This window comes from Oncorhynchus mykiss, chromosome 9 (assembly GCF_057628025.1).
Source record: "Oncorhynchus mykiss isolate SJ-2025 chromosome 9, ASM5762802v1, whole genome shotgun sequence".
Lineage (NCBI taxonomy): Eukaryota > Metazoa > Chordata > Actinopteri > Salmoniformes > Salmonidae > Oncorhynchus > Oncorhynchus mykiss.
The window spans coordinates 10060133-10085547 of record NC_143030.1 but is presented as its reverse complement, the minus strand read 5'-3'; the positions used below and the strand labels follow the sequence as shown (position 1 = coordinate 10085547).

The 25415-nt window shown below is 40.1% G+C and overlaps 2 protein-coding genes across 2 annotated transcripts; both read right to left on the bottom strand.

The window, feature by feature from the left end:
- Nucleotides 1–2122: 2122 nt before the first annotated feature.
- On the bottom strand, nt 2123–12667 carry LOC149980747 (uncharacterized). Its single transcript, XM_090183408.1, has 2 exons — nt 12393–12667; nt 2123–5142 (listed from the first exon to the last, which is right to left on the bottom strand). The coding sequence occupies exons 1-2, from the start codon at nt 12556–12558 to the stop codon at nt 3275–3277; spliced, it is 2034 nt and encodes a 677-aa protein (XP_090039534.1). The 5' UTR covers nt 12559–12667; the 3' UTR covers nt 2123–3274.
- Nucleotides 12668–17515: 4848 nt separating this feature from the next.
- LOC149980746 (uncharacterized) lies at nt 17516–24899 on the bottom strand. The gene is made up of 3 exons (XM_090183406.1): nt 24385–24899; nt 22991–23440; nt 17516–20755 (listed from the first exon to the last, which is right to left on the bottom strand). Exons 1-3 carry the CDS (start codon nt 24548–24550, stop codon nt 18960–18962), a joined length of 2412 nt encoding a protein of 803 aa, XP_090039532.1. The 5' UTR covers nt 24551–24899; the 3' UTR covers nt 17516–18959.
- Between the last annotated feature and the right edge of the window lie 516 nt (nt 24900–25415).

The window sequence follows — 25415 nt, the reverse complement described above, 5'->3', positions numbered from 1 at the left end:
AGTAACGTTAGCCAGCCGATAAATATATGTCTATATATCAACCTAACTAACGTTACTATTTCTCTTCTTGCCCATGTGAAATTCTAACATGTATTAAACAGTTAACGCCCACTACAACACGTTTTAATATCGAATTTATATAACGTGTATAAACATTAAAATATATATATTTGTAACTTACTTTTCGATCTTGGTGGCATTATAAAAGTGTCAACAACGAAAAGTTACTTAAAGTTAGTTAATAAAAGTGTTTTCTCCAAATCTCATTTTGAATATGACAAAGATGTATTTTATTGACGTCACTAAGCCATCTGACTGACATCTCTGATAGACCAATAAACGCGACTTTGAAAAACCCATCTCGACACTTGATCCCACCTACTCGGCTCACTTGCCTCCGCATTGGAAACGACAGGATGTGATCTATTCAATTCAATTCTATCTTAGTAGAACATCTTTGCTGTGGTCTAGCTTTACAACAACAATGGATCGTTACTAGTTACCACAGCCACAAATTTGTACAATATTTCTACAATTTCTCTTCCTAAAACCTGATTTTAAACCTAACCCTAACCACACAGTTAAACGTATGCCTAACCTTTAAATTAGAACCAACACGCACATTGGAGTTTTCTTAGGTTTTTACGACAGAGCCAATTTGTACTTGGTGGCTGTGGTAACTAGTGACAACCATTGTCTACAATCTTACTTCCGTGTTCTAGTCAAGGAATTTTAGAAAAATCCTTTATTCTCGTGGGCTGCGTGCCCTGAACCACACGACAGCGCCGCCAGCTGGATGGAGGTTTTCTGTGCAAGGCAGCCTACAGACCAGTAGCAAAGGGAAACGAAAACTACATAGACAAACAGTGAAGGATGATCTTGGAGAATCAATTCATCCTCAGGAGTCAACAGTTTATCATTATTCCATACAATATTACATCAACACGATGAATGAGCAACATTAGATTAAAATGACATTTAAAAAAAACTATTGGACAAATTCAAGATGTTTTCTGGAAAGTATATCTATTTATATTTCGTATCAATATATTTATATAATCAGGGGTTTTACTACAAGGTCCAGACCAGTTATAATGGAATAGATAACTACATGAGAGGAAACAATTACAGCAGGTAATAGGGGGATCTAGGAGAACATTTCTGGCATGAACTGAATTAATTTTTTGTCATTTTTAATTCATTTAACCTTTACTTAACTAGGCAAGTCAGTTAAGAACAAATTTCTTATTTACAATTACGGCCAAAACTGGAGGACGCTGGCCTATTGTGCGTCGCCCTATGTGACTCCCAATCACGGCCGGTTGTGATACAGCCTGGATTCAAATCGAGGTGTCTGTAGTGACTTCTCAAGCACAGAGATGCAGCGCCATAGACCACTGAACCAGGGTGTCTGTAGTGACTTCTCAAGCACAGAGATGCAGTGCCATAGACCGCTGAACCAGGGTGTCTGTAGTGACTTCTCAAGCACAGAGATGCGGTGCCTTAGACCGCTGAACCAGGGTGTCTGTAGTGACTTCTCAAGCACAGAGATGCAGTGCCTTAGACCACTGAACCACTAACCTCCTCCTAACCCTAACCCTCCTGATAACCTCCTCCTAACCCTAACCCTCCTGATAACCTCATCCTAACCCTAACTCTCCTGATAACCTCCTCCTAACCCTAACCCTCCTGATAACCTCCTCCTAACCCTAACCCTCCTGATAACCTCCTCCTAACCCTAACCCTCCTGATAACCTCCTCCTAACCCTAACCCTCCTGATAACCTCCTCCTAACCCTAACCCTCCTGATAACCTCCTCCTAACCCTCCTGATAACCTCCTCCTAACCCTAACCCTCCGGATAACCTCCTCCTAACCCTAACCCTCCTGATAACCTCCTCCTAACCCTAACCCTAACCCTCCTGATAACCTCCTCCTAACCCTAACCCTCCTGATAACCTCCTCCTAACCCTAACCCTAACCCTCCTGATAACTGGCTTGGGACTGATGTGACAGTGTGCGCTAAATTTCCTTTGGACCTTGTGTACAATTACTTGGTGTCAAATTTGATTTACTTGTCTATTTGCCTGTAACCCACGGCATGAATGATCCAGAGACTAAGATAGCTTTAAGATAAGCAGATAAGACAAACTTTATTGTCTAGTACATTTAAACAGAATGAATGATCCAGAGACTATAAAAACACAAATAAAATAAAAACACAAATATTTACATGTCAGAATGAAACACATTTTTTAAATTTTATTTCACCTTTATTTAACCAGGTAGGCGAGTTGAGATCAAGTTCTCATTTGCAACTGCGACCTGGCCAAGATAAAGCATAGCAGTGTGACACCGACAACAACACAGAGTTACACATGGAATAAACAATAAACAAGCCAGTAACACAAAACAAATCAATGACACTGTAGAAAAAATAAAGTCTATATACAGTGTGTGCAAAAGGCATGAGGAGGTAGGCAATAAATAGGCCACAGGAGCGAAGAGTTACAATTGAGCAGATTAACAGTGGAGTGATAAATGAGCAGATGATGATGTGCAAGTAGAGATACTGGTGTGCAAAAGAGCAGAAAAGTAAATAAAATAAAAACATAACACATTTACATGTCAGAATGAAACTAATTTTACATGTCAGACTGAAATGTCAGAATGAAACAAAAAATTAAACATCACTGAGAGGTAGCAGAATTGTAATTGAGAACACTCAATCTGGTATTTGTGTACCACGATCCGTGTGAATTTGCTTGCATTAAAACGTCATACTATCTTAAGTAGGGAAAGAAACGGCCTTGCCTTTTTGTAGATGAGGTCAGTGTTTTGTGGTTGAAAAGTTTGTGGTCGAAAATTGTCCCCAAGTATTTAAAATGTGTGACTTGCTCCACGTCCTTCCATACTTTGTCCAATGCCAATATGTTGCCATTCATTTTTGTCCATTTCAGGGGGGTATTCCCTTACATAGTGACAGGCTCAAGAGAAGGGCTTCCATTTTCCCCAAATTGATTTCCTCCAAGGCACAGTTTTTTGGTCTTTGTGACTGACGTTGAGGTCAAGAAAGCTACTGTCAAACCACGTCAAGAGGCAGTCAATGAACTGGGAGTAGCTGGAGATGGACTTGACCTCCAGGCAAGCAACCAGAGCCATGTCGACTGCATATTTGATGAGGGCCATATCGCTGTTGCTTCCTAAGAGATTTGTCCACATCCTGCCTTTTTATTCACTTACCTGACAGACAATCTCTTTGTCCTAATGTTCTTTCAGTTTCTGTCCTGTTTTCTTCCTTTGTGGACTTTATCCACATGCCTCAGCAGATGAGACTTCTGAATGAATCCTTTACCACAGACTGAGCAGCCATGCGATTTCTCTCCTGTGTGAATCCGTATATTCCTCTTTAGGTCCACCTTCTGATTGAAGCTTTCCCCACAGTCACCACAGCTATAAGGTTTCTCTCCTGTGTGAGTCTGTATATGTTCATTTAGGCGCCCCTTCTCATTGAAGCTTTCACCACAGTCACCACACCTATACGGTTTCTCTCCTGTGTGAGACAATATATGTATTTTAAGGCACCCCTTATGCTTAAAGCTTTTCCCACAGTCACCACAGATAAATCGTTTCTCTCCTGTGTGAGTTCGTATATGTTCATTTAGGTGCCCCTTCTCATTGAAGCTTTCCCCACAGTCACCACAGCGAAACGAATTATCTCTGGTGTGAGTCCGTGCATGTCTGGTTAGGTTCCCCCTCGTATTGAAGCTTTTCCCACAGTCTCCACAGCTAAAAGATTTCTCTCCAGTGTGAGTCCGTATATGCACTTTTAGGTTCCCCCTCTTATTGAAGCTTTTCCCACAGTCTCCACAGCTAAATCGTTTCTCTGCTGTGTGAGTCAGTACATGTATCTTAAGGCAGCCTTTATGCCGGAAGCTTTTCCCACAGTCACCACAGATAAATGGTTTCTCTCCTGTGTGAGTCCGTATATGCATAGTTAAGACAGCCTTGCGATTAAAGCTTTTCCCGCAGTCTCCACAGCTAAACGGTTTCTCTCCTGTGTGAGTCAGTTTATGCATGGTTAGGTACCGCTTGAGCCCAAAGCTTTTCCCGCAGTCGCCACAGCTAAAAGGTTTCTCTCCTGTGTGAATCAGTACATGTTCAGTTAGGTTCCCCTTCTGATTGAAGCTTTTCCCACAGTCACCACAGCTAAATGGTTTCTCTCCTTTGTGAATCCTCATGTGCCTGGGGAGACCTCCTTTGTATTTGAAGGTCTTGCCACAAACTGGACAGGTGCAAGGTTTCCCACTGGGACAGAGTTGGACATGGGCCTTCAGTTTACAGGTGGAGTTGTAGTGTTTATTGCCGAAGCTGCAGTCACTGAGTCTCTTCTTGGTGAGAGTCACATGTCTCTGCAGGTCAGATTTTAGAGCAAACGTTTCACCACAGTCACGGCAGTGGTAAGTTTTTCTAGACGTGGTGCTGGGTTTGGAACAGTGTTTCTCCAATAGTGGGCTGGGAACCAATGGTGGACTGGGATCCAATGGTGGGCTGGGAACCAATGGTGAGCTGGGACCCAATGGTGAGCTGGGACCCAATGGTGAGCTGGGATCCAATGGTGGACTGGGATCCAATGGTGGACTGGGATCCAATGGTGGACTGGGATCCAATGGTGGACTGGGATCCAATGGTGGACTGGGATCCAATGGTGGACTGCTGTCAAGTCCTACTGGGTCGCTATTTACAGCTGAACTGTGGCTGGAGGCATTGTTCTGATTATCTGGAGGGTCACAGGGAATGTTGAGACCCTTAATGTGGGTCACAGTGACAAAAGGTGTGAGATTCACTGGTTTAGAGTCTCTCTCTCTGTTCTCCACAGTCTGGGTTTGGGGAAGAGTCAAGGACTGAAGTGGGTCCTCCTGATCACATTCACTTTTCACACAGGAAGTAGTGAATATGGAGTCTTTGGTAACAAAGAGCCCTTGAAGCTTCTCTTCCTCCTGACTGGTCCCGACTTCCTCCTGTTCCTCTTTAATCAGTGTGGGCTCTGGGTCCTCCTGCCCCAGACTGGGACTCCACTCCTGCTCACAGTGCTGCTGCTCATGGGGAACCTCCTCTTCAGAGACAGAGAGCTGCAGGGAGTCTGGAGGGAAGGAGAGGAGGAGCAGAGGTTATTTATAACAGAATTTGGAATCACTCATGAATTATAGATCTCTATGACATTCAATTTCAATGTTCTTCCTTTGCATGCATCTCTATGATCTATACAGCCTGAGTGCAGATAGCTAGCTAGGTATTTGCTTTCCTTCACACAAGCCATATGGTGGGTTAACATGCCAAGAGACTGTTGGAAAAGCATTCCAGATGAAGCTGCTTGAGAGAATGCCAAAAGCTCTCATCAAGGCAAAGGGTGGCTACTTTGAAGAATCTCAAATATACTTTTTGTTTATTACATGATTCTATATGTGTTATTTCATAGTTTTGATGTTGTCACTATTATTATACAATGTAGAAAATAGTAAAAATAAAGAAAAGGCCTTGAATGAGTTGGTGTGTTCAAACTTTTGACTGGTCCTGTATGGATAAAATTGTATTTATTTTTTTGAAGGTTTTGTTGTTGTTGGTGTTTCTCTGTAATACCACACGATACTTCTAGACACCTAGCAATTTTCTGAAGTTGGTATGAGCTAGTCTCCCAACCTCATAACTGGCTACCCAGAAGCCATTTCAGGCTATCAATCAAGTTAGAGTAGCTAGCTTGTCTTAACTATCTTAGCTGGCATGCCTGCTGACAAGGTTAGTAGACTTTAGAAAAGCAGGCTAATACAAAATGTACTAAATAAGACTCAGATTAATTTCAATCTTTTACACAGATTTTTAGCAGAGAAGTATATTTAGTTTCTTAAAATGAAAAAAAGAAGAAGACCAGTCAGGAGGATACAAGACAGCTCAAGAGATATGCAGAAAAATGAACTTTTTTTAATTTTTTTTTTTACATAGAATTAAGCATAATAATTATGGCTCTAGATTGCAGGTAAAAATCGGTTTCAGGTGTTTAAAAAGTGCAAAATTCTCAAATTTCTGGACGGGGTGCCTAGTCCGTCTCCGGACCACGCCCAACAGGCATCCTCACATCCTCAGATTTTTGTGACGCTGCTGACCTTGACCTGTAAGAACTAAGGGAAAGTGTCGGGGGTCCTCTGAATGGGAAACTAAGCTGCCTGACTAGTACTAACCAGAAGGAATGGATATAATCAGCTGACTGGAACTAACCAGAAGGAATGGATAGAATCAGCTGACTAAAACTAACCAGAAGGAATGGATAGAATTAGCTGACTGGAACTAACCAGAAGGAATGGATAGAATCAGCTGACTGGAACTAACCAGAAGGAATGGATAGAATCAGCTGACTGGAACTAACCAGAAGGAATGGATAGAATAGGCTGACTGGAACTAACCAGAAGGATAGAATCAGCTGACTGGAACTAACCAGAAGGAATGGATAGAATCAGCTGACTGGAACTAACCAGAAGGAATGGATAGAATCAGCTGACTGGAACTAACCAGAAGGAATGGATAGAATAGGCTGACTGGAACTAACCAGAAGGAATGGACAGAATCAGCTGACTGGAACTGGACATTTTTGACAACAACGGTTTTGGAAACCTTCAAAACTTTCCTTTCATATCACCGCAAAATAATTGTATTCATATAAGAGGTGTTTTGCGTTTCCCTGAACTACAGGGCATTAGGAAAGTATTCAGACCCCTTCCCTTTATCCACATTGTTACGTTACAGCCTTATTCTAATTATTATTTTTCCCTCATCAAGCTACACACAATAACCCATAATGACAAAGAGAAAATAGGTTTTTAGATATTTTTAGCAAATGTATTAAAAATAAATAAATACTTAATTTACAAAATAATTCGGACCCTTTGCTATGAGACTCAAAATTGAGCTCAGGTGCATCCTGTTTCCATTGATCATCCATGAGAAGTTTCTACAACTTGATTGGAGTCCTCCTGTGGTAAAGTCAATTGATTGGACATGATTTGGAACGACACACACCTGTCTATATAAGGTCCCACAGTTGACAATGCATGTCAGAGCAAAAACCAAGCCATGAGGGCGAAGGAATTTTCCGTAGAGCGCCGAGACAGGATGGTGTCGAGGCACAGATCTGGGGAAGAGTTGGGAACCACTAAGACTCTTCCTAGAGTCTGGCCGCCCAGCCAAACTGAACAATCTGGGGAGAAGGGTTGACTAGCTAACTAGCTAGCCATTTCACATCGGCTACACTCACCCCCCTTTTGAGCTCCTCCTCTTTCCGCAGCAACCAGTGATCCGGGTCAACAGCATCAATGTAACAGTATAGACTTTTTACGTCCATCCCCTCGCCCCGAACCTGGGCGCCTTTGTCAAGGAGGTGACCAAGAACTCGATGATCGCTCTGACAAGCTCCAGAGCTCCTCTGTGGAGATGGGAGAACCTTCCGGAAGGACAACCGTTTTTTAAAATCTTGATTTAACTAGGCAAGTCAGTTAAGAACAAATTCTTATTTACAATGACGGCCTACACCGGCCAAACCCGGATGACGCTGTGCCAATTGTGCGTCGCCCTATGGGACTCCCAATCACGGCCGGATGTGATTCAGCCTGGATTTGAACCAGGTACTGCAGTGACGCCTCTTGTACTGAGATGCAGTGTCTTAGACCACTACGCCACTCGGGTGCCCATCTCTGCAGCACTCCACCAATCAGGCTTTTAGGGACGAGTGGCCAGACGGAAGCCACTCCTCTGTAAAAGGCACATGACATGACGGCCCACTTGGAGTTTTCCAAAAGGCACCTAAAGGACTCTCAGACCATGAGAAGTAAAGATTCTCTGGTATGATGAAACCACGATTGAACTCTTTGGCCTGAATGCCAAGGGTCACGCCTGGAGGAAACCTGGCACCATCCCTACAGTGAAGCATGGTGGTGGCAGCATCATGCTGTGGGGATGTTTTTCAACGGCAGGGACAAGGAGACTTGATCGAGGGAAAGATGAACGGAGCAAAGTACAGAGATCCTTGATGAAAACCTGCTGCAGAGCGTTCAGGACCTCAGACTGGGGCGAAGGTTCACCTTCCATCAGGACAACGACCCTAAGCACACAGTCAAGACAGGAGTGGCTTCGGGAATGGCTCTGAATGTCCTTGAGTGGCCCAGCTAGAGCCCGGACTTGAACCAGATCGAACATCTCTGGAGAGACCTGAAAATAGCTGTGCAGCGACACTCCACATCCAACCTGACAGAGCTCGAGATGATCTGCAGCAAAGAATGGGGGAAACTCCCAAAATACAGGTGTGCCAAGCTTGTAGCATCATACCCAAGAAGACTCAAGGCTGTAATCGCTGCCAAAGGTGCTTCCACAAAGTACTGAGTAAAGGGTCTGAATACGTATGTAAATGTGATATCATTTTTACATTTTTTTTATAAATGAATCAAAACTCATAAAAAAATGTTTTTTTTTGCTTTGTCATTATGGGGTATTGTGATGTCATTATGGGGTATTGTGATGTCATTATGGGGTATTGTGATGTCATTATGGGGTATTGGGATGTCATTATGGGGTATTGTGATGTCATTATGGGGTATTGTGATGTCATTATGGGGTATTGTGATGTCATTATGGGGTATTGTGATGTCATTATGGGGTATTGTGATGTCATTATGGGGTATTGTGATGTCATTATGGGGTATTGTGATGTCATTATGGGGTATTGTGATGTCATTATGGGGTATTGTGATGTCATTATGGGGTATTGTGATGTCATTATGGGGTATTGTGTGTAGATTGATGAGTAAAAACAACTATTTAATCCGTTTTAGAATAATGTAACTAAATGTGTAAAAAGCTCTGAATACTTTGTAAGACACTTAATTGTAAGACACTTCTTGTGGAAACAGGGAAGGGAACACAACAATTTGGCTCGAAGTTAAACAAAATTCTCTGTGGAAATCTGTGGTAAAACAGCAAGTATACATTCTGTATTTGTAAAGTCATTTTGGGTGATAATTAAGGTTAGTGTTCAAGGTTTCCAAAATTGGTATAGCAATCAAGGATCAATTGTTTCTATACTGAACAAAAATATAAACGCAACATGTAAAGTGTTGGTCCCATGTTTCATGAGCTGAAACAAAAGATCCCAGAAATTGTCCATATGCACAAAAAGCTTATTTCTCTCAAAATGTTTTCACAAATTTGTTTACATCCCTGTTAGTGAGTATTTTTACTTTGCCAAGATAATCCATCTACCTGGCAGGTGTGGCATATCAAGAAGTTGATTAAACAGCATGATCATTACACAGGTGCACCTTGTGCTGGGGACAATAAAAGGCCACTCTAAAATGTGCAATTTTGTCACAACACAGTGCCACAGATGTCTCAGGTTTTGAGGGAGCGTGCAAATGGCATGCTGACTGCAGGAATGTCCACCAGAGATGTTGCCAGAGAATTAAATGCTAATTTCTCTCATTTCCAACATAATTTTAGAGAATTTGGCAGTACGTCCAACTGGCCTCACAACCATAGACCACGTGTGTGGCGTCATTGCGCGATCGATTTGCTGATGTCAACATTGTGAAGTGTGCCCAATGCTGGGGTTATGGTATGGGCAGGCAGGGAGGCATAAGCAACGGACAACGAACACAATTGCATTTTATCGATGGCAATTTGAATGCACATAAATACCATGACGAGGTCCTGAGGCCCGTTGTTGTTGCCATTCATCCACCGCCATCACCTCATGTTTCAGCATGATAATACACGACCCCATGTCTCAAGGATCAACTCTATGTGAAGGAGACGTGTCACGCTGCATGAGGTACATGGTCACACCAGATACTGGCTGGTTTTCTGATCCACGCCTCTACCTTTTTTTAAAGGATATCTCTGACCAACAGATGCATATGTATATTCCCAGTCATGTCAAATCCATAGATTAGGGCCTGATGAATTTATTTCAATTGACTGATTTCCCGAAAATACATTTTAACTCAGTAAAACCTTTGAAACTGTTACATGTTGCATTGATATTTTTGTTCAGTATAGACAGAGCGCATCACACGTGACCACATCATCATCCTCAGCTAATCAAAAGGAACGTTTTAGTAGATCTATGTACTAACCTGTTCTACATAGTTGTATCTCTGGTGTCCTCCCCAGCAGTCTCCGTAGCAGATCATTCTCCTCCTGGTACTCTGCTACAGTTTTCTCAATCGCACCAAAAATATCCACAGCAGCAGATGCCGTTAAACATTGATTTAACAACACACTCAACAACTGTAGTTTAGACGTTTTCAGTGGACTGAGAGTTGGGTGTTCAGCTAGTACGGCTTCTTGACATGGGTTCTCCAGATCACATTCACTTTTCACACAGGAAGGAGTGAATATGGAGTCTTTGGTATCAAAGAGCACTTGAAGCTGCTCTTCCTCCTGACTGGTCCTGACTTCCTCCTGTTCCTCTTTAATCTGTTTGGTCTCTGGGTCCTCCTGCTCCAGACTGGGGCTCCACTCCTGCTCACAGTGCTGCTGCTCAGGGGGAACCTCCTCTTCAGAGACAGAGAGCTGCGGGGAGTCTGGAGGGAAGGAGAGGAGGAGCAGAGGTTACCTATAAAGACATGCCTGAGTAGATCTATAGCTAGCTATCAGTAGATATACATACAAACCTATTCTACCATAATTTGCAAATAAATTCATAAAAAATCCTACAATGTGATTTTCTGGATTTTTTTCCCCTCATTTTGTCTATCATAGTTGAAGTGTACCTATGATGACATTTACAGGCCTCTCATCTTTTTAAGTGGGAGAACTTGCACAATTGGTGCATTCTGGATTCGAGACGCCAGGTGGGGGGCCTACAGTACCTCGTGGACTGGGAGGGGTACGGTCCGGAGGAGAGATGCTGGGTTCCGATGGGGGACATTTTGGACCCTTCTCTCCTGAGAGATTTCCACCGCCTCCTCCCGGATCGCCCAGCACCTCGTCCTCCGTGTCGTCCTCGAGGCCGGTGGCGGCGCACTGCGGGGGGGGCGGTACTGTCAAGTTGGCTCTCCTGCCTGTTCGGGCGGTGCTCGGCGGTCGTCGTCACCGTCCTACTAGCCACTACCGATCCCTCTTTCGTTTGTCTGTTGGTTTTGTCTTATTAGTTTCACCTGTGTGTATTTTAGTTTAATTAACGTCCTTGTATTTAGTAGGTTGTCCCGCCCTTGTTTTGTGCGGGATTGTTTTTGTATTCCTGTTATTTGGTGGAGTTTTTATTCTCCGGACTATTTTGGATTATTCACCCTGTGTGTTGGGTTGACCGTTGTTTTGTGCGCCGGAGAATAAACTGTCTAATAATTGAAACCTGCTCTCTGCGCCTGATTCCACCCACCTTAGTAATTCGTGACAGCTATATTGTATTTACTTTGCCACCATAGCCTTTTTTTTGCCTTTACCTCCCTTATCTCACCTCATTTGCTCACATCGTATATAGACTTGTTTATACTGTATTATTGACTGTATGTTTGTTTTACTCCATGTGTAACTCTGTGTTGTTGTTTGTGTCAAACTGCTTTGCTTTATCTTGTCCAGGTCACAGTTGTAAATGAGAACTTGTTCTCAACTTGCCTACCTGGTTAAATAAAGGTGAAATAAAAATAAATAAATAAATATAGCTATACTGGTACCCCGTGTATACAGTAATACTGGTACCCTGTGTATATATAGCTATACTGGTACCCTGTGTATAGAGCTACACTGGTACCCTGTGTATACAGCCATACTGGTACCCCGTGTATACAGCTATACTGGTACCCTGTGTATATATAGTCATACTGGTACCTCGTGTCCAGCTATGCTGGTACCAGTGTATACAACAGTATCGTTACTCATTGTCAGGGTTCTCCCCAGGATTTTTTAACAAGGTGGTGCTACTGAGTACGAGGGCAGCGCCCCACTCTGGGCTCTTTGGGGAGAACCCTGTGTTATCTTTATTATTTTTCTCTCTGCATTGTTGGAGGGCCATAAGTAAGTTTATTAGTTAGTTTATGCCTGTTTACGAAGCATGTGACAAATACAATTAGATTTGAAGGCTTTAGATAAGTAATCAAATATGCAGACAACTATATAATCATAGGCCTACGTAATAATTGTTAATGGCTTTCATGGTTTATTTAATCTAATAAATTACACATTCACAGATAAAAGCTTGATTGCTTTAGGCCTGTAGACCAATATATACAGTAGTTAGGCAGGTAGAACATCTCATGAAAACATTTGGTTGAAACTGTGATCTCTATTTACCTAAGAAGTTTGCTAATTGAATAGAACTATATCTAACTATCAGTAGATCTACATACTAACCTATTCTACATAGTTGTATCTCCGGTGTGATCCCCAGCAGTCTCCGTAGCCGATCATTCTCCTCCTGGTACTCCACTACCGTTTTCTCAACTGCCCCGAAAATCTCCACAGCAGCCGTAGTTAAACGCTCATTTAAAAACACACGAGAAAACTGTAGTTTAGACATATTTCAGACGACTGGGAGTTGGGTAGTCTATTTAGTTCAGTCAGTAGCTAACTAGGTCGTTCTCTACTCCACAACAATAACGTTCAAAATCAAAACAATGTCATTTCAGAGAGGAAGAGGCGAAGCGAGAGGTTAGAGGTTACACTCGCTAAAATCTGTCCAAAATAATCCCGATACGTTTCAATGGATTTATTTCGGACCTAATCATGTCGCCTGCATTCCTACTTTTGGGACAAGGATTTTTATTGTCAAGATTGAGTGACATGAGCATCTCATCATTACATACAAATCTTTGTTCACCTCCAATCCTACTTCCGTGTTCTAGTCGAGGAATTTTCGAAAACTCTTCTGGAACCCGGAAACATACAACAGCGTCGCCAGATGGATGGGGGTTTATTATTGTGCAAGGCAGCCAGCCTACTGACCAGAGGGGTATTCTACAAAGCATGTCCCTGAGTTAGCTAGCAAACTAGCCTACACAATATATATACGCTTGAAATGGGCTTGGTCAATTTGACTAAACCAAAAACCCATATCAAACTTTAGCTGTCTCAATCCACCTGATTATCAGTCATTATTTTTGGTTGTTTATCAAAGTTATTGAACCCACTTTGTATTACAAACTGGGTGGTTCGAGCCCTGAATGATGATTGGCTAACAGCCGTGGTGTATCAGACCGTATACCACCGGTATGACAAAACATTTATTTTTACTCCCGTAATTATATTGGTAACCAGTTTCTGATAGCAATAAGATACGTCAGGGGTTTGTGGTATATGGCCAATATAACACGCGATGAGTCGTGCCTAAGAACATCCCTTAGTCGTGGTATATTGGCCATATATATATTGGCCTTATTGCTTAATGATACCCCTCAGTCACTGGGGGAGGGTGGGAGGAGCTTTAGGAGGACGGGCTGGAATGGAATCAACTACTGCCCTCAGTAGTAAAGTAGTAAAGGGAAAAGATAACTGCACGTAGACAAACAGTGTTTATCATCAATATAGGATGATGTTGGATAATCAATTCATCATCAGGAGTCGACTGTATATCATTTCTCCATATACAAGACTAAATCAATATCATCAATGAGCAGCATTAGGTCAGAATTGATGAGAAATACATTTTCTGGAAAATATCACTACCATTTTTAATGAATCAATAACATCCGTCAAAACATTATCTCAATACCCTGAGAGACATTCTGAATCAATAACATCAGTCAAAACATTATCTCAATACCCTGAGAGACATTCTGAATCAATAACATCCATCAAACATTATCTCAATACCCTGAGAGACATTCTGAATCAATAACATCAGTCAAAACATTATCTCAATACCCTGAGAGACATTCTGAATCAATAACATCCGTCAAAACATTATCTCAATACCCTGAGAGACATTCTGAATCAATAACATCAGTCAAAACATTATCTCAATACCCTGAGAGACATTCTGAATCAATAACATCCGTCAAACATTATCTCAATACCCTGAGAGACATTCTGAATCAATAACATCAGTCAAAACATTATCTCAATACCCTGAGAGACATTCTGAATCAATAACATCCGTCAAACATTATCTCAATACCCTGAGAGACATTCTGAATCAATAACATCCGTCAAACATTATCTCAATACCCTGAGAGACATTCTGAATCAAACGACCAGATATTCCCGTTTCTAACAGCATGAAAAAAATCAACCGACATTGAACAGCAGATCTGTGAGATTCTCATAAAACAGTGAACTAACTGTTCTACCGTTATTATACTGTTCTGTTGTTATTCTACTGTTATTCTACTGTTCTATTGTTATTCTACTGTTCTATTGTTATTCTATTGTTATTCTACTGTTCTATTGTTATTCTACTGTTCTACTGTTATTCTACTGTTCTATTGTTATTCTACTGTTCTATTGTTATTCTACTGTTATTCTACTGTTCTATTGTTATTCTACTGTTCTATTGTTATTCTACTGTTCTACCGTTATTATACTGTTCTATTGTTATTCTATTGTTATTCTACTGTTATTCTACTGTCCTATTGTTATTCTACTGTTCTATTGTTATTCTACTGTTCTACCTTTATTATACTATTCTAGTGTTATTCTATTGTTATTCTACTGTTATATTGTTATTCTACTGTTATTCTATTGTTATTCTACTGTTATTCTATTGTTATTCTACTGTTATTCTACTGTTATTCTATTGTTATTCTATTGTTATTCTACTGTTATTCTATTGTTATTCTACTGTTATTCTACTGTTATTCTATTGTTATTCTACTGTTGTTCTACTGTTATTCTACTGTTATTCTATTGTTATTCTATTGTTATTCTACTGTTATTCTACTGTTATTCTATTGTTATTCTACTGTTCTATTGTTATTCTATTGTTATTCTACTGTTATTCTATTGTTATTCTACTGTTATTCTACTGTTATTCTATTGTTATTCTACTGTTATACTGTTATTCTACTGTTATTCTACTGTTATTCTATTGTTATTCTATTGTTATTCTATTGTTATTCTACTGTTATATTATTATTCTACTGTTATTCTACTGTTGTTCTACTGTTCTATTGTTATTATATTGTTATTCTACTGTTCTATTGTTATTCTATTGTTATTCTACTGTTATTCTATTGTTATTCTACTGTTCTATTGTTATTCTATTGTTATTCTACTGTTATTCTACTGTTATTATACTGTTCTATTGTTATTCTATTGTTATTCTACTGTTATTATATTGTTATTCTATTGTTATTCTACTGTTATTCTACTGTTATTCTACTGTTATTCTACTGTTATTATATTGTTATTCTACTGTTATTCTACTGTTATTCTATTGTTATTCTACTGTTATTCTACTGTTATTATATTGTTATTCTACTGTTATTCTATTGTTATTCTACTGTTATTCTATTGTTATTCTACTGTTATTCTACTGTTCTACCGTTATTATACTGTTCTATTGTTATTCTATTGTTATTCTACTGTTATTCTACTGTTCTATTGTTATTCTACTGTTCTATTGTTATTCTACTGTTCTACCTTTATTATACTGTTCTATTGTTATTCTACTGTTCTATTGTTATTCTACTGTTCTACCGTTATTATACTGTTCTAGTGTTATTCTATTGTTATTCTACTGTTATATTGTTATTCTACTGTTATTCTATTGTTATTCTACTGTTATTCTACTGTTATTCTATTGTTATTCTACTGTTATTCTATTGTTATTCTATTGTTATTCTACTGTTATTCTATTGTTATTCTACTGTTATTCTACTGTTGTTCTACTGTTATTCTACTGTTATTCTATTGTTATTCTATTGTTATTCTACTGTTATTCTACTGTTATTCTATTGTTATTCTACTGTTCTATTGTTATTCTATTGTTATTCTACTGTTATTCTATTGTTATTCTACTGTTATTCTACTGTTATTCTATTGTTATTCTACTGTTATACTGTTATTCTACTGTTATTCTACTGTTATTCTATTGTTATTCTATTGTTATTCTATTGTTATTCTACTGTTCTATTGTCATTCTATTGTTATTCTACTGTTATTCTATTGTTATTCTACTGTTCTATTGTTATTCTATTGTTATTCTACTGTTATTCTACTGTTATTATACTGTTCTATTGTTATTCTATTGTTATTCTACTGTTATTATATTGTTATTCTATTGTTATTCTACTGTTATTCTACTGTTATTCTACTGTTATTATATTGTTATTCTACTGTTATTCTACTGTTATTCTTTTGTTATTCTACTGTTATTCTACTGTTATTATATTGTTATTCTACTGTTATTCTACTGTTATTCTATTGTTATTCTACTGTTATTCTATTGTTATTCTACTGTTATTCTACTGTTATTATATTGTTATTCTACTGTTATTCTACTGTTATTCTATTGTTATTATATTGTTATTCTACTGTTATTCTATTGTTATTCTACTGTTATTCTATTGTTATTCTACTGTTCTATTGTTATTCTACTGTTATTCTACTGTTATTCTACTGTTATTCTATTGTTATTCTACTGTTATTCTACTGTTATTATATTGTTATTCTACTGTTATTCTACTGTTCTATTGTTATTCTACTGTTATTCTACTGTTATTCTACTGTTATTCTATTGTTATTCTATTGTTATTCTACTGTTATTCTATTGTTAGTCTACTGTTATTCTACTGTTATTCTATTGTTATTCTATTGTTATTCTACTGTTATTCTATTGTTATTCTACTGTTATTCTATTGTTAGTCTATTGTTATTCTACTGTTATTCTATTGTTATTCTATTGTTATTCTACTGTTATTCTATTGTTATTCTACTGTTATTCTACTGTTATTCTACTGTTATTCTATTGTTATTCTATTGTTATTCTACTGTTATTCTATTGTTAGTCTGTTATTCTACTGTTATTCTACTGTTATTCTATTGTTATTCTATTGTTATTCTACTGTTATTCTATTGTTATTCTACTGTTATTCTATTGTTATTCTATTGTTATTCTACTGTTATTCTATTGTTATTCTACTGTTATTCTATTGTTATTCTACTGTTATTCTATTGTTATTCTACTGTTATTCTATTGTTAGTCTACTGTTATTCTATTGTTAGTCTACTGTTATTATGTTGTTACTGTATTGAGCCTATATTTTGGTACTTCATTTTTTATTTTATATTATTGTTGTCAAGAGGTGAACCAAGAGGTACGCATGTCATTGTATTGTGTACTGTACACCAGGGCTGTTCAATGGGCAGGATTCAGTTATGCTGAGCCACGGGGCACATGCTGTTACGTCATCAGGTCTAAAGTGGGGTGGGTGGAGATCCCTTCTCAAATGGAACTGTAATCTGTGCTGCTCAGTCATGTTGTGAACAAGGCAGAATGGTGCATTGTTCAGAAACAGAAACATCTCTTTTCCATCAAATAAATGTTACAATAATCAACTTTATTTCATTGGCAGATAAGAAAATAAATGACTTTTGCAATATGAAAACACAGACTCCTACTCATTATTCCTTGTATTGCTTCTACATCACTTTGCTTGGAGCCAACTTCGCCCGTGGGCTTTGATCGGGGCACCTGGGTCACACAGGGGAGGCAGCCAGGTCACAAAACCAATACAGTCAACTTTCACTCGGTGTAAAACACCTACACGGGCGCCCGGGCCAGATTAATACAACCGCCTGTGTCCGTCCTGGAGGGCCAAAACACTTTTGGTTTCTAATCAAAGACTAATTCAAACAGGCGACACCCATCTTCTAACAAAATATGTATTTGTCCTGATTTCTTTCTTTGAAGACGTCATTTACATTCTTTAGCAGATGAGCCTTACAATTGAATATTTTACCACAGACTGAGCAACCATGTTGTTTATCTCCTATGTGAGTCAGTCTATGCTTCCCCTAGCGACTGAAGCTTTTCCCACAGTCACCACAGCTAAATATTATATCTCTTTTCGGAGGAGTTGGCATAATAGTGGAAGTCGAATTTCCTTTGTACTTTGTGTGGAATGACTTACTGTCAAATTTGATTTACATACAATGTTTTGCAAAAGTCAATCGATCGCACATATATATTTCTGTAACCCAAAGCATGAATGATCCAGAGTTAAGGTTGCTTTAAAATAAGCAGACAAGACAAACTTTATTGTCCATTAAGTTTAAACTGAATGCAAACGTGTCGTTGGCACTCTGAGTTATAATAAAAGTATGAAAACAGACATAAAACATACACAAACACATTAAACATTGACATGTCAAAATTAAACAAAAAATTAAACATCAATGAGAGGTACCAGAATTGTAATTGAGAACACTCAATCTGCTATTTGTATACCACGATCAGTGTGAGTTTGCTTGCATTAAAACGTCATACTATCTTAAGTAGGGAAAGAAACGGCCTTGCCTTTTTGTAGATGAGGTCAGTGTTTTGTGGTTGAAAAGTTTGTGGTCGAAAATTGTCCCCAAGTATTTAAAATGTGTGACTTGCTCCACGTCCTTCCATACTTTGTCCAATGCCAATATGTTGCCATTCATTTTTGTCCATTTCAGGGGGGTATTCCCTTACATAGTGACAGGCTCAAGAGAAGGGCTTCCATTTTCCCCAAATTGATTTCCTACAAGGCACAGTTTTTTATTCTTGGTGACGTTGAGGTCAAGAAAGCTACTGTCAAACCACGTCAAGAGGCAGTCAATGGACTGGGAGTAGCTGGAGATGGACTTGACCTCCAGGCAAGCAACCAGAGCCATGTCGTCTGCATATTTGATGAGGGCCATAACGCTGTTGCTTCCTAAGAGATTTGTCCATATCCTTCCTTTTTATTCACTAACCTGACAGATAATCTCTTTGTCCTAATGTTCTTTCCTCTTTCAGTTTCTGTCCTGTTTTCGTCCTTTGTGGATTTTATCCACATGCCTCAGCAGATGAGATTTATGAGTGAATCCTTTACCACAGACGGAGCAGCCATGTGGTTTCTCTCCTGTGTGAATCAGTATATGCCTCCTTAGGTCCGCCTTCTGAATGAAGCTTTTCCCACAGTCACCACACCTATATGGTTTCTCTCCTGTGTGAGTCCGTATATGTTCAGTTAGGTGTCCCTTCTCATCGAAGTTTTCCCCACAGTCACCACAGCGAAAGGAATTATCTCTGCTGTGAGTCCGTATATGCGTGGTTAAGTTCCCCCTTTGATTGAAGCTTTTCCCACAGTCTCCACAGCTAAATGGTTTCTCTCCTGTGTGAGTCCGTAAATGCATGTTTAGGTTCCCCCTCTTATTGAAGCTTTTCCCACAGTCTCCACAGGTAAAGAGTTTCTCTCCTGTGTGAGACAATATATGTATCTTAAGGGACCCTTTATGCCTGTAGCTTTTCCCACAGTCACCACAGATAAATGGTTTCTCTCCTGTGTGAGTTCGAATATGCATGGTTAAGACCTCCTTGCGATTAAAGCTTTTCCCACAGTCTCCACAGCTAAACGGTTTCTCTCCTGTGTGAGTCAGTTTATGCATGGTTAGGTGTCGCTTGAGCCCAAAGCTTTTCCCGCAGTCTCCACAGGTAAAAGGTTTCTCTCCCGTGTGTGTCAGTTTATGAATGCTTAGGTTCCCCTTCTGACTAAAACTTTTCCCACAGTCACCACAGCTAAAAGGTTTCTCACCTGTGTGAGTCAGTTTATGAACAGTAAGGTGTCCCCTCTGACTGAAGCTTTTCCCACAGTCACCACAGCTAAATGGTTTCTCTCCTGTGTGAATCAGTACATGTTCAGTTAGGTTCCCCTTCTGACTGAAGCTTTTCCCACAGTCACCACAGATAAAGGGTTTCTCTCCTTTGTGAATCCTCATGTGCCTAGATAGATCTCCTTTGTATTTGAAGGTCTTTCTACAAACAGGGCAGATACAGGGTTTACCACCATGACAGAGCCTGACATGGGCCTTCAGTTTACAGGTGGAGTTGTAGTGTTTATTGCCGAAGCTGCAGTCACTGAGTCTCTTCTTGGTGAGAGTCACATGTCTCTGCAGGTCAGCTTTCAGAGCAAATGTTTCACCACAGTCACGGCAGTGGCTAGTTTTTATAGACGTGGTGCTGTGTTTGGAACAGTGTTCCCCCATTGGTGGGTTGGGATCCAATGGTGGGCTGGGATCCAATGGTGGACTGGGATCCAATGGTGGGCTGGGATCCAATGGTGGGCTGGGATCCAATGGTGGACTGGGATCCAATGGTGGGCTAGGATCCAATGGTGTGCTACTGTCAAGTCCTACTGGGTCGCTATTTACAGCTGAACTGTGTCTGAAGGCATTGTTTTGATTATCTGGAGGGTCACAGGGAATGTTAAGACCCTTAATGTGGGTCACAGTGACAAAAGGTGTGAGATCCACTGGTTTAGAGTCACTCTCTCTGTTCTCCACAGTCTGGGTTTGGGGAAGAGTCAAGGACTGAAGTGGGTCCTCCTGATCACATTCACTTTTCACACAGGAAGGAGTGAATATGGAGTCTTTGGTATCAACGAGCCCTTGAAGCTGCTCTTCCTCCTGACTGGTCCTGACTTCCTCCTGTTCCTCTTTAATCTGTGTGGTCTCTGGGTCCTCCTGTCCCAGACTGGGGCTCCACTCCTGCTCACAGTGCTGCTGCTCAGGGGGAACCTCCTCTTCAGAGACAGAGAGCTGCAGGCAGTCTAGAGAGAAGGGGAGGAGGAGCAGAGGTTATTTATAACATAATTTGGAATCACTCATGAATTATAGATCTCTATGATATTCAATTTCAATGTTCTTCCTTAGCATGGATCTCTATGATCTATATAGCCTGAGTGCAGATAGCTAGCTAGGTATTTGCTTTCCTTAGCATGGATCTCTATGATCTATACAGCCTGAGTGCAGATAGCTAGCTAGGTATTTGCTTTCCTTAGCATGGATCTCTATGATCTATACAGCCTGAGTGCAGATAGCTAGCTAGGTATTTGCTTTCCTTAGCATGGATCTCTATGATCTATATAGCCTGAGTGCAGACAGCTAGCTAGGTATTTGCTTTCCTTCACACAAGCCATATAGGTGGGGGGTTAACATGCCTACTATTGAACACACTGTTGCTAATGAGAACAAAAGTTCCACCGACACCGTCTAACCCTTAACAATCCTTGCACATCTGAAAAATAGTGTATGTTTTAGAGGATCGAAGGACCATGATTGGCATAAAAACCGTAGGTTAAGGTTAAGCTTAGCATCCACTACAGCATGTCTGAACCCCCACTTCTCCTTATATGGTACCTTACTAAACCCCTACTTCTCCTTATATGGTAACTTTCAAAACCCCCACTTCTCCTTGTATGGTTCCTTACTTAACCCCCACTTCTCCTTGTATGGTTCCTTTCTAAACCCCCACTTCTCCTTATATGGTAACTTTCAAAACCCCCTCTTCTCCTTATATGGCTCCTTACAAAACCCCCACTTTTCCTTATATGGCTCCTTTCAAAAACCCCACTTCTCCTTATATGGCTCCTTTCAAAACCCCCACTTCTCCTTATATGGTAACTTTCAAAACCCCCACTTCTCCTTATATGGTAACTTTCAAAACCCCCACTTCTCCTTATATGGCTCCTTTCAAAACCCCCACTTCTCCTTATATGGTAACTTTCAAAACCCCCACTTCTCCTTATATGGTAACTTTCAAAACCCCCACTTCTCATTATATGGTAACTTTTAAAACCCCCACTTCTCCTTATATGGCTCCTTTCAAAAACCCCACTTCTCCTTATATGGTAATGTTCTAAACCCCCCACTTCTCCTTATATGGTAACTTTCAAAACCCCCACTTCTCCTTATATGGTAACTTTCAAAACCCCCACTTCTCCTTGTATGGCTCCTTTCAAAACCCCCACTTCTCCTTATATGGCTCCTTTCAAAACCCCCACTTCTCCTTATATGGCTCCTTTCAAAACCCCCACTTCTCCTTATATGGCTCCTTTCAAAACCCCCACTTCTCCTTATATGGCTCCTTTCTAAGCCCCCACTTCTCCTTATATGGCTCCTTTCTAAACCCTCACTTCTCCTTCTATGGCTCCTTTCTAAACCCCTACTTCTCCAGAGAGATATACTGGTAGCAGCATAGAGACCAGGAAGGATGAGTATTCAGACCCCTTCACTTTTTCCACATATTGTTACGTTACAGGCGTATTCTAAAATTGATTACATTTTCCTCAACAATCTACACATAATATCCCATAATGACAAAGCAAAAACTATTTTTTGTTTGTTGGTATTTGTAAAGTTATTTTGGATGATAGTTAAGTTTAGTGTTCAAAGTTTCCAAATCTGTATAGCAATCAAGGACCAATTGTTCCTACACTGAACGAAAATATAAACGCAACATGTAAAGTGTTGGTCCCATGTTTCATGAGCTGAAATAAAAGATCCCTGAAATTGTCCTTATTTCTCTCAAAATGTCTTCACAAATTTGTTTACATCCCTGTTAGTGAGCATTCCTCCTCTGCCAACATAATCAATCCATCCGACAGGTGTGCTATATCAAGATGCTGATTAAACAGCATGATCATTACACAGGTGCACCTTGTGTTGGGGACAATAAAAGGCCACTATAAAATGTGCGGTTTTGTCACACGAACCCAATGCCACAGATGTCTCAAGTTGAGGGAGCGTGCAAATGGCAAGCTGACTGCAGGAATGTCTACCAGAGCTGTTGCCAGAGAATTAAATGTTTATTTCTCTGCCATAAGCCGCCTCCAACATCATTTTAGAGAATTTGACAGTACGTCCAACCGGCCTCACAACAGCAGACCACGTGTATGGTGTTGTTGGGAGGGCGATTTGCTGAAGTCAACATTGTGAACAGAGTGCCCGGAAACAGTTTATTAACGAAGTAGAACCGTAGCTAGGTATTAGATCTACATACTAACCTATTCTACATAGTTGTATCTCTGGTGTCCTCCGCAGCAGTCTCCGTAGCAGATCATTCTCCTCCTGGTACTCTGCTACAGTTTCCTCAATTGCACCAAAAATATCCACAGCAGCAGATGCCGTTAAACATTGATTTAACAACACACTCAACAACTGTAGTTTAGACGTTTTCAGTGGACTGAGAGTTGGGTGTTCAGCTAGTACGGCTTCTTGACATGGGTTCTCCAGATCACATTCACTTTTCACACAGGAAGGAGTGAATATGGAGTCTTTGGTATCAAAGAGCCCTTGAAGCTGCTCTTCCTCCTGACTGGTCCTGACTTCCTCCTGTTCCTCTTTAATCTGTTTGGTCTCTGGGTCCTCCTGCCCCAGACTGGGGCTCCACTCCTGCTCACAGTGCTGCTGCTCAGGGGGAACCTCCTCTTCAGAGACAGAGAGCTGCAGGGAGTCTGGAGGGAAGGAGAGGAGGGAGAGGAGGGTCAGAGGTTACCTATACATAAATGCCTGAGTATATATATAGTCATACTGGTATCCTGTATATATATATATAGTCATACTGGTACCCTGTGCATATATATATAGTCATACTGGTACCCTGTGTATATATATATATATATAGTCATACTGGTACCCTGTGCATACATATATAGTCATACTGGTACCCTGTGCATATATATATAGTCATACTGGTACCCTGTGCATATATATATAGTCATACTGGTACCCTGTATATACATATATAGTCATACTGGTACCCTGTATATATTATATATATATATATATATATATATATATATATATATATATATATATATAGTCATACTGGTACCCCATGTATACAGCTATACTGGTACCCTGTGAATATATAGTCATACTGGTACCTCGTGTCCAGCTATGCTGGTACCCCGTGTATACAACAGTATCGTTACTCATTGTCAGGGTTCTCCCCAGGATTTTTTAACAAGGTGGTGCTACTGAGTACGAGGGCAGCGCCCCACTCTGGGCTCTTTGGGGAGAACCCTGTGTTATCTTTATTATTTTTCTCTCTGCAGTGTTGGAGGGCCATAAGTAAGTTTATTGGTTAGTTTATGTTAGTTTATGCCTGTTTACGAAGCATGTGACAAATACAAGGCTTTAGATAAGTAATCAAATATGCAGACAACTATATAATCATAGGATACGTAATAATTGTTAATGGCTTTAATGGTTTATTTAATCTAGTAAATTACACAGATAAACGCTTGCTTGCTTTAGGCCTGTAGACCAATGCATACAGTAGTTAGGTAGAACATTTCATTCAAAACATTTGGTTGAAACGGTGATCTCTATTTACCTAAGCAGTTTACTAATTGAGTAGAACTATATCTAACTATCAGTAGATCTACATACTAACCTATTCTACATAGTTGTATCTCCGGTGTGATCCGCAGCAGTCTCCGTAGCCGATCATTCTCCTCCTGGTACTCCACTACCGTTTTCTCAACTGCCCCGAAAATCTCCACAGCAGCCGTAGTTAAACGCTCATTTAAAAACACACGAGAAAACTGTAGTTTAGACATATTTCAGACGACTGGGAGTTGGGTAGTCTATTTAGTTCAGTCAGTAGCTAACTAGGTCGTTATTTACTCCACAACAATAACGTTCAAAATCAAAACAATGTCACTTCAGAGATGATGAGGCGAAGCGAGAGGTTAGAGGTTACACTCGCTAAAATCTGTCCAAAATAATCCCGAAACGTTTCAATGGATTTATTTCGGACCTAATCAAATCGTCTGCATTCCTACTTTTAGGACAACGACTTCTATTGTCAGGATTGAGTGACGTGAACATCTCATCATTACATACAGATCTCTGTTCACCTCCAATCCTACTTCCGTGTTCTAGTCGAGGAATTTTCGAAAACTCCTTGGTTCTTCTGGAACCCGGAAACATACAACAGCGTCGCCAGATGGATGGGAGTTTATTATTGTGCAAGGCAGCCAGCCTACTGACCAGAGGGGTATTCTACAAAGCATGTCCCTGAGTTAGCCAGCAAACTAGCCTAAATATTCTTAACCTACAAAAATATATTCAAGCTTGAAATGGGCATGGTCAGTTTGACCCAACCAAAAACACATATCAAAGTTTAACCTTCTCAATCAACCTGAAAATCTGTCGTTATTTTCAGGTTGTTATTCAATCTATTTTGTAGTATACCCCCAGTCAGTGGAGGCTGGTGGGAGGAGCTATAGGAGGACGGGCTCATTGTAATGGCTGGTATGGAATGAATGGTTTCCACATGTGATTGATATGTTTTACAGCATTCCATCCTATAGCTCCTCCCACCAGCCTCCACTAGTAAAGCAGTAAAGGGAAACGATAACTACACGTAGACAAACAGTGGTTATCATCAATATAGGACGATGTGGGATAATCAAGTCATCA

Excerpts from the sequence above, each read along its gene's own strand:
- LOC149980747 (XM_090183408.1), bottom strand. The coding sequence starts at position 12,558 with ATGTCTAAACTACAGTTTTCTCGTGTGTTTTTAAATGAGCGTTTAACT. Across the intron at positions 5,143-12,392 it reads GATACAACTATGTAGAATAG|ACTCCCTGCAGCTCTCTGTC; the intron begins GTTAGTATGTAG and ends CCTTCCCTCCAG.
- LOC149980746 (XM_090183406.1), bottom strand. The coding sequence starts at position 24,550 with ATGTCTAAACTACAGTTTTCTCGTGTGTTTTTAAATGAGCGTTTAACT. Across the intron at positions 23,441-24,384 it reads GATACAACTATGTAGAATAG|ACTCCCTGCAGCTCTCTGTC; the intron begins GTTAGTATGTAG and ends CCTTCCCTCCAG. Across the intron at positions 20,756-22,990 it reads GATACAACTATGTAGAATAG|ACTGCCTGCAGCTCTCTGTC; the intron begins GTTAGTATGTAG and ends CCTTCTCTCTAG.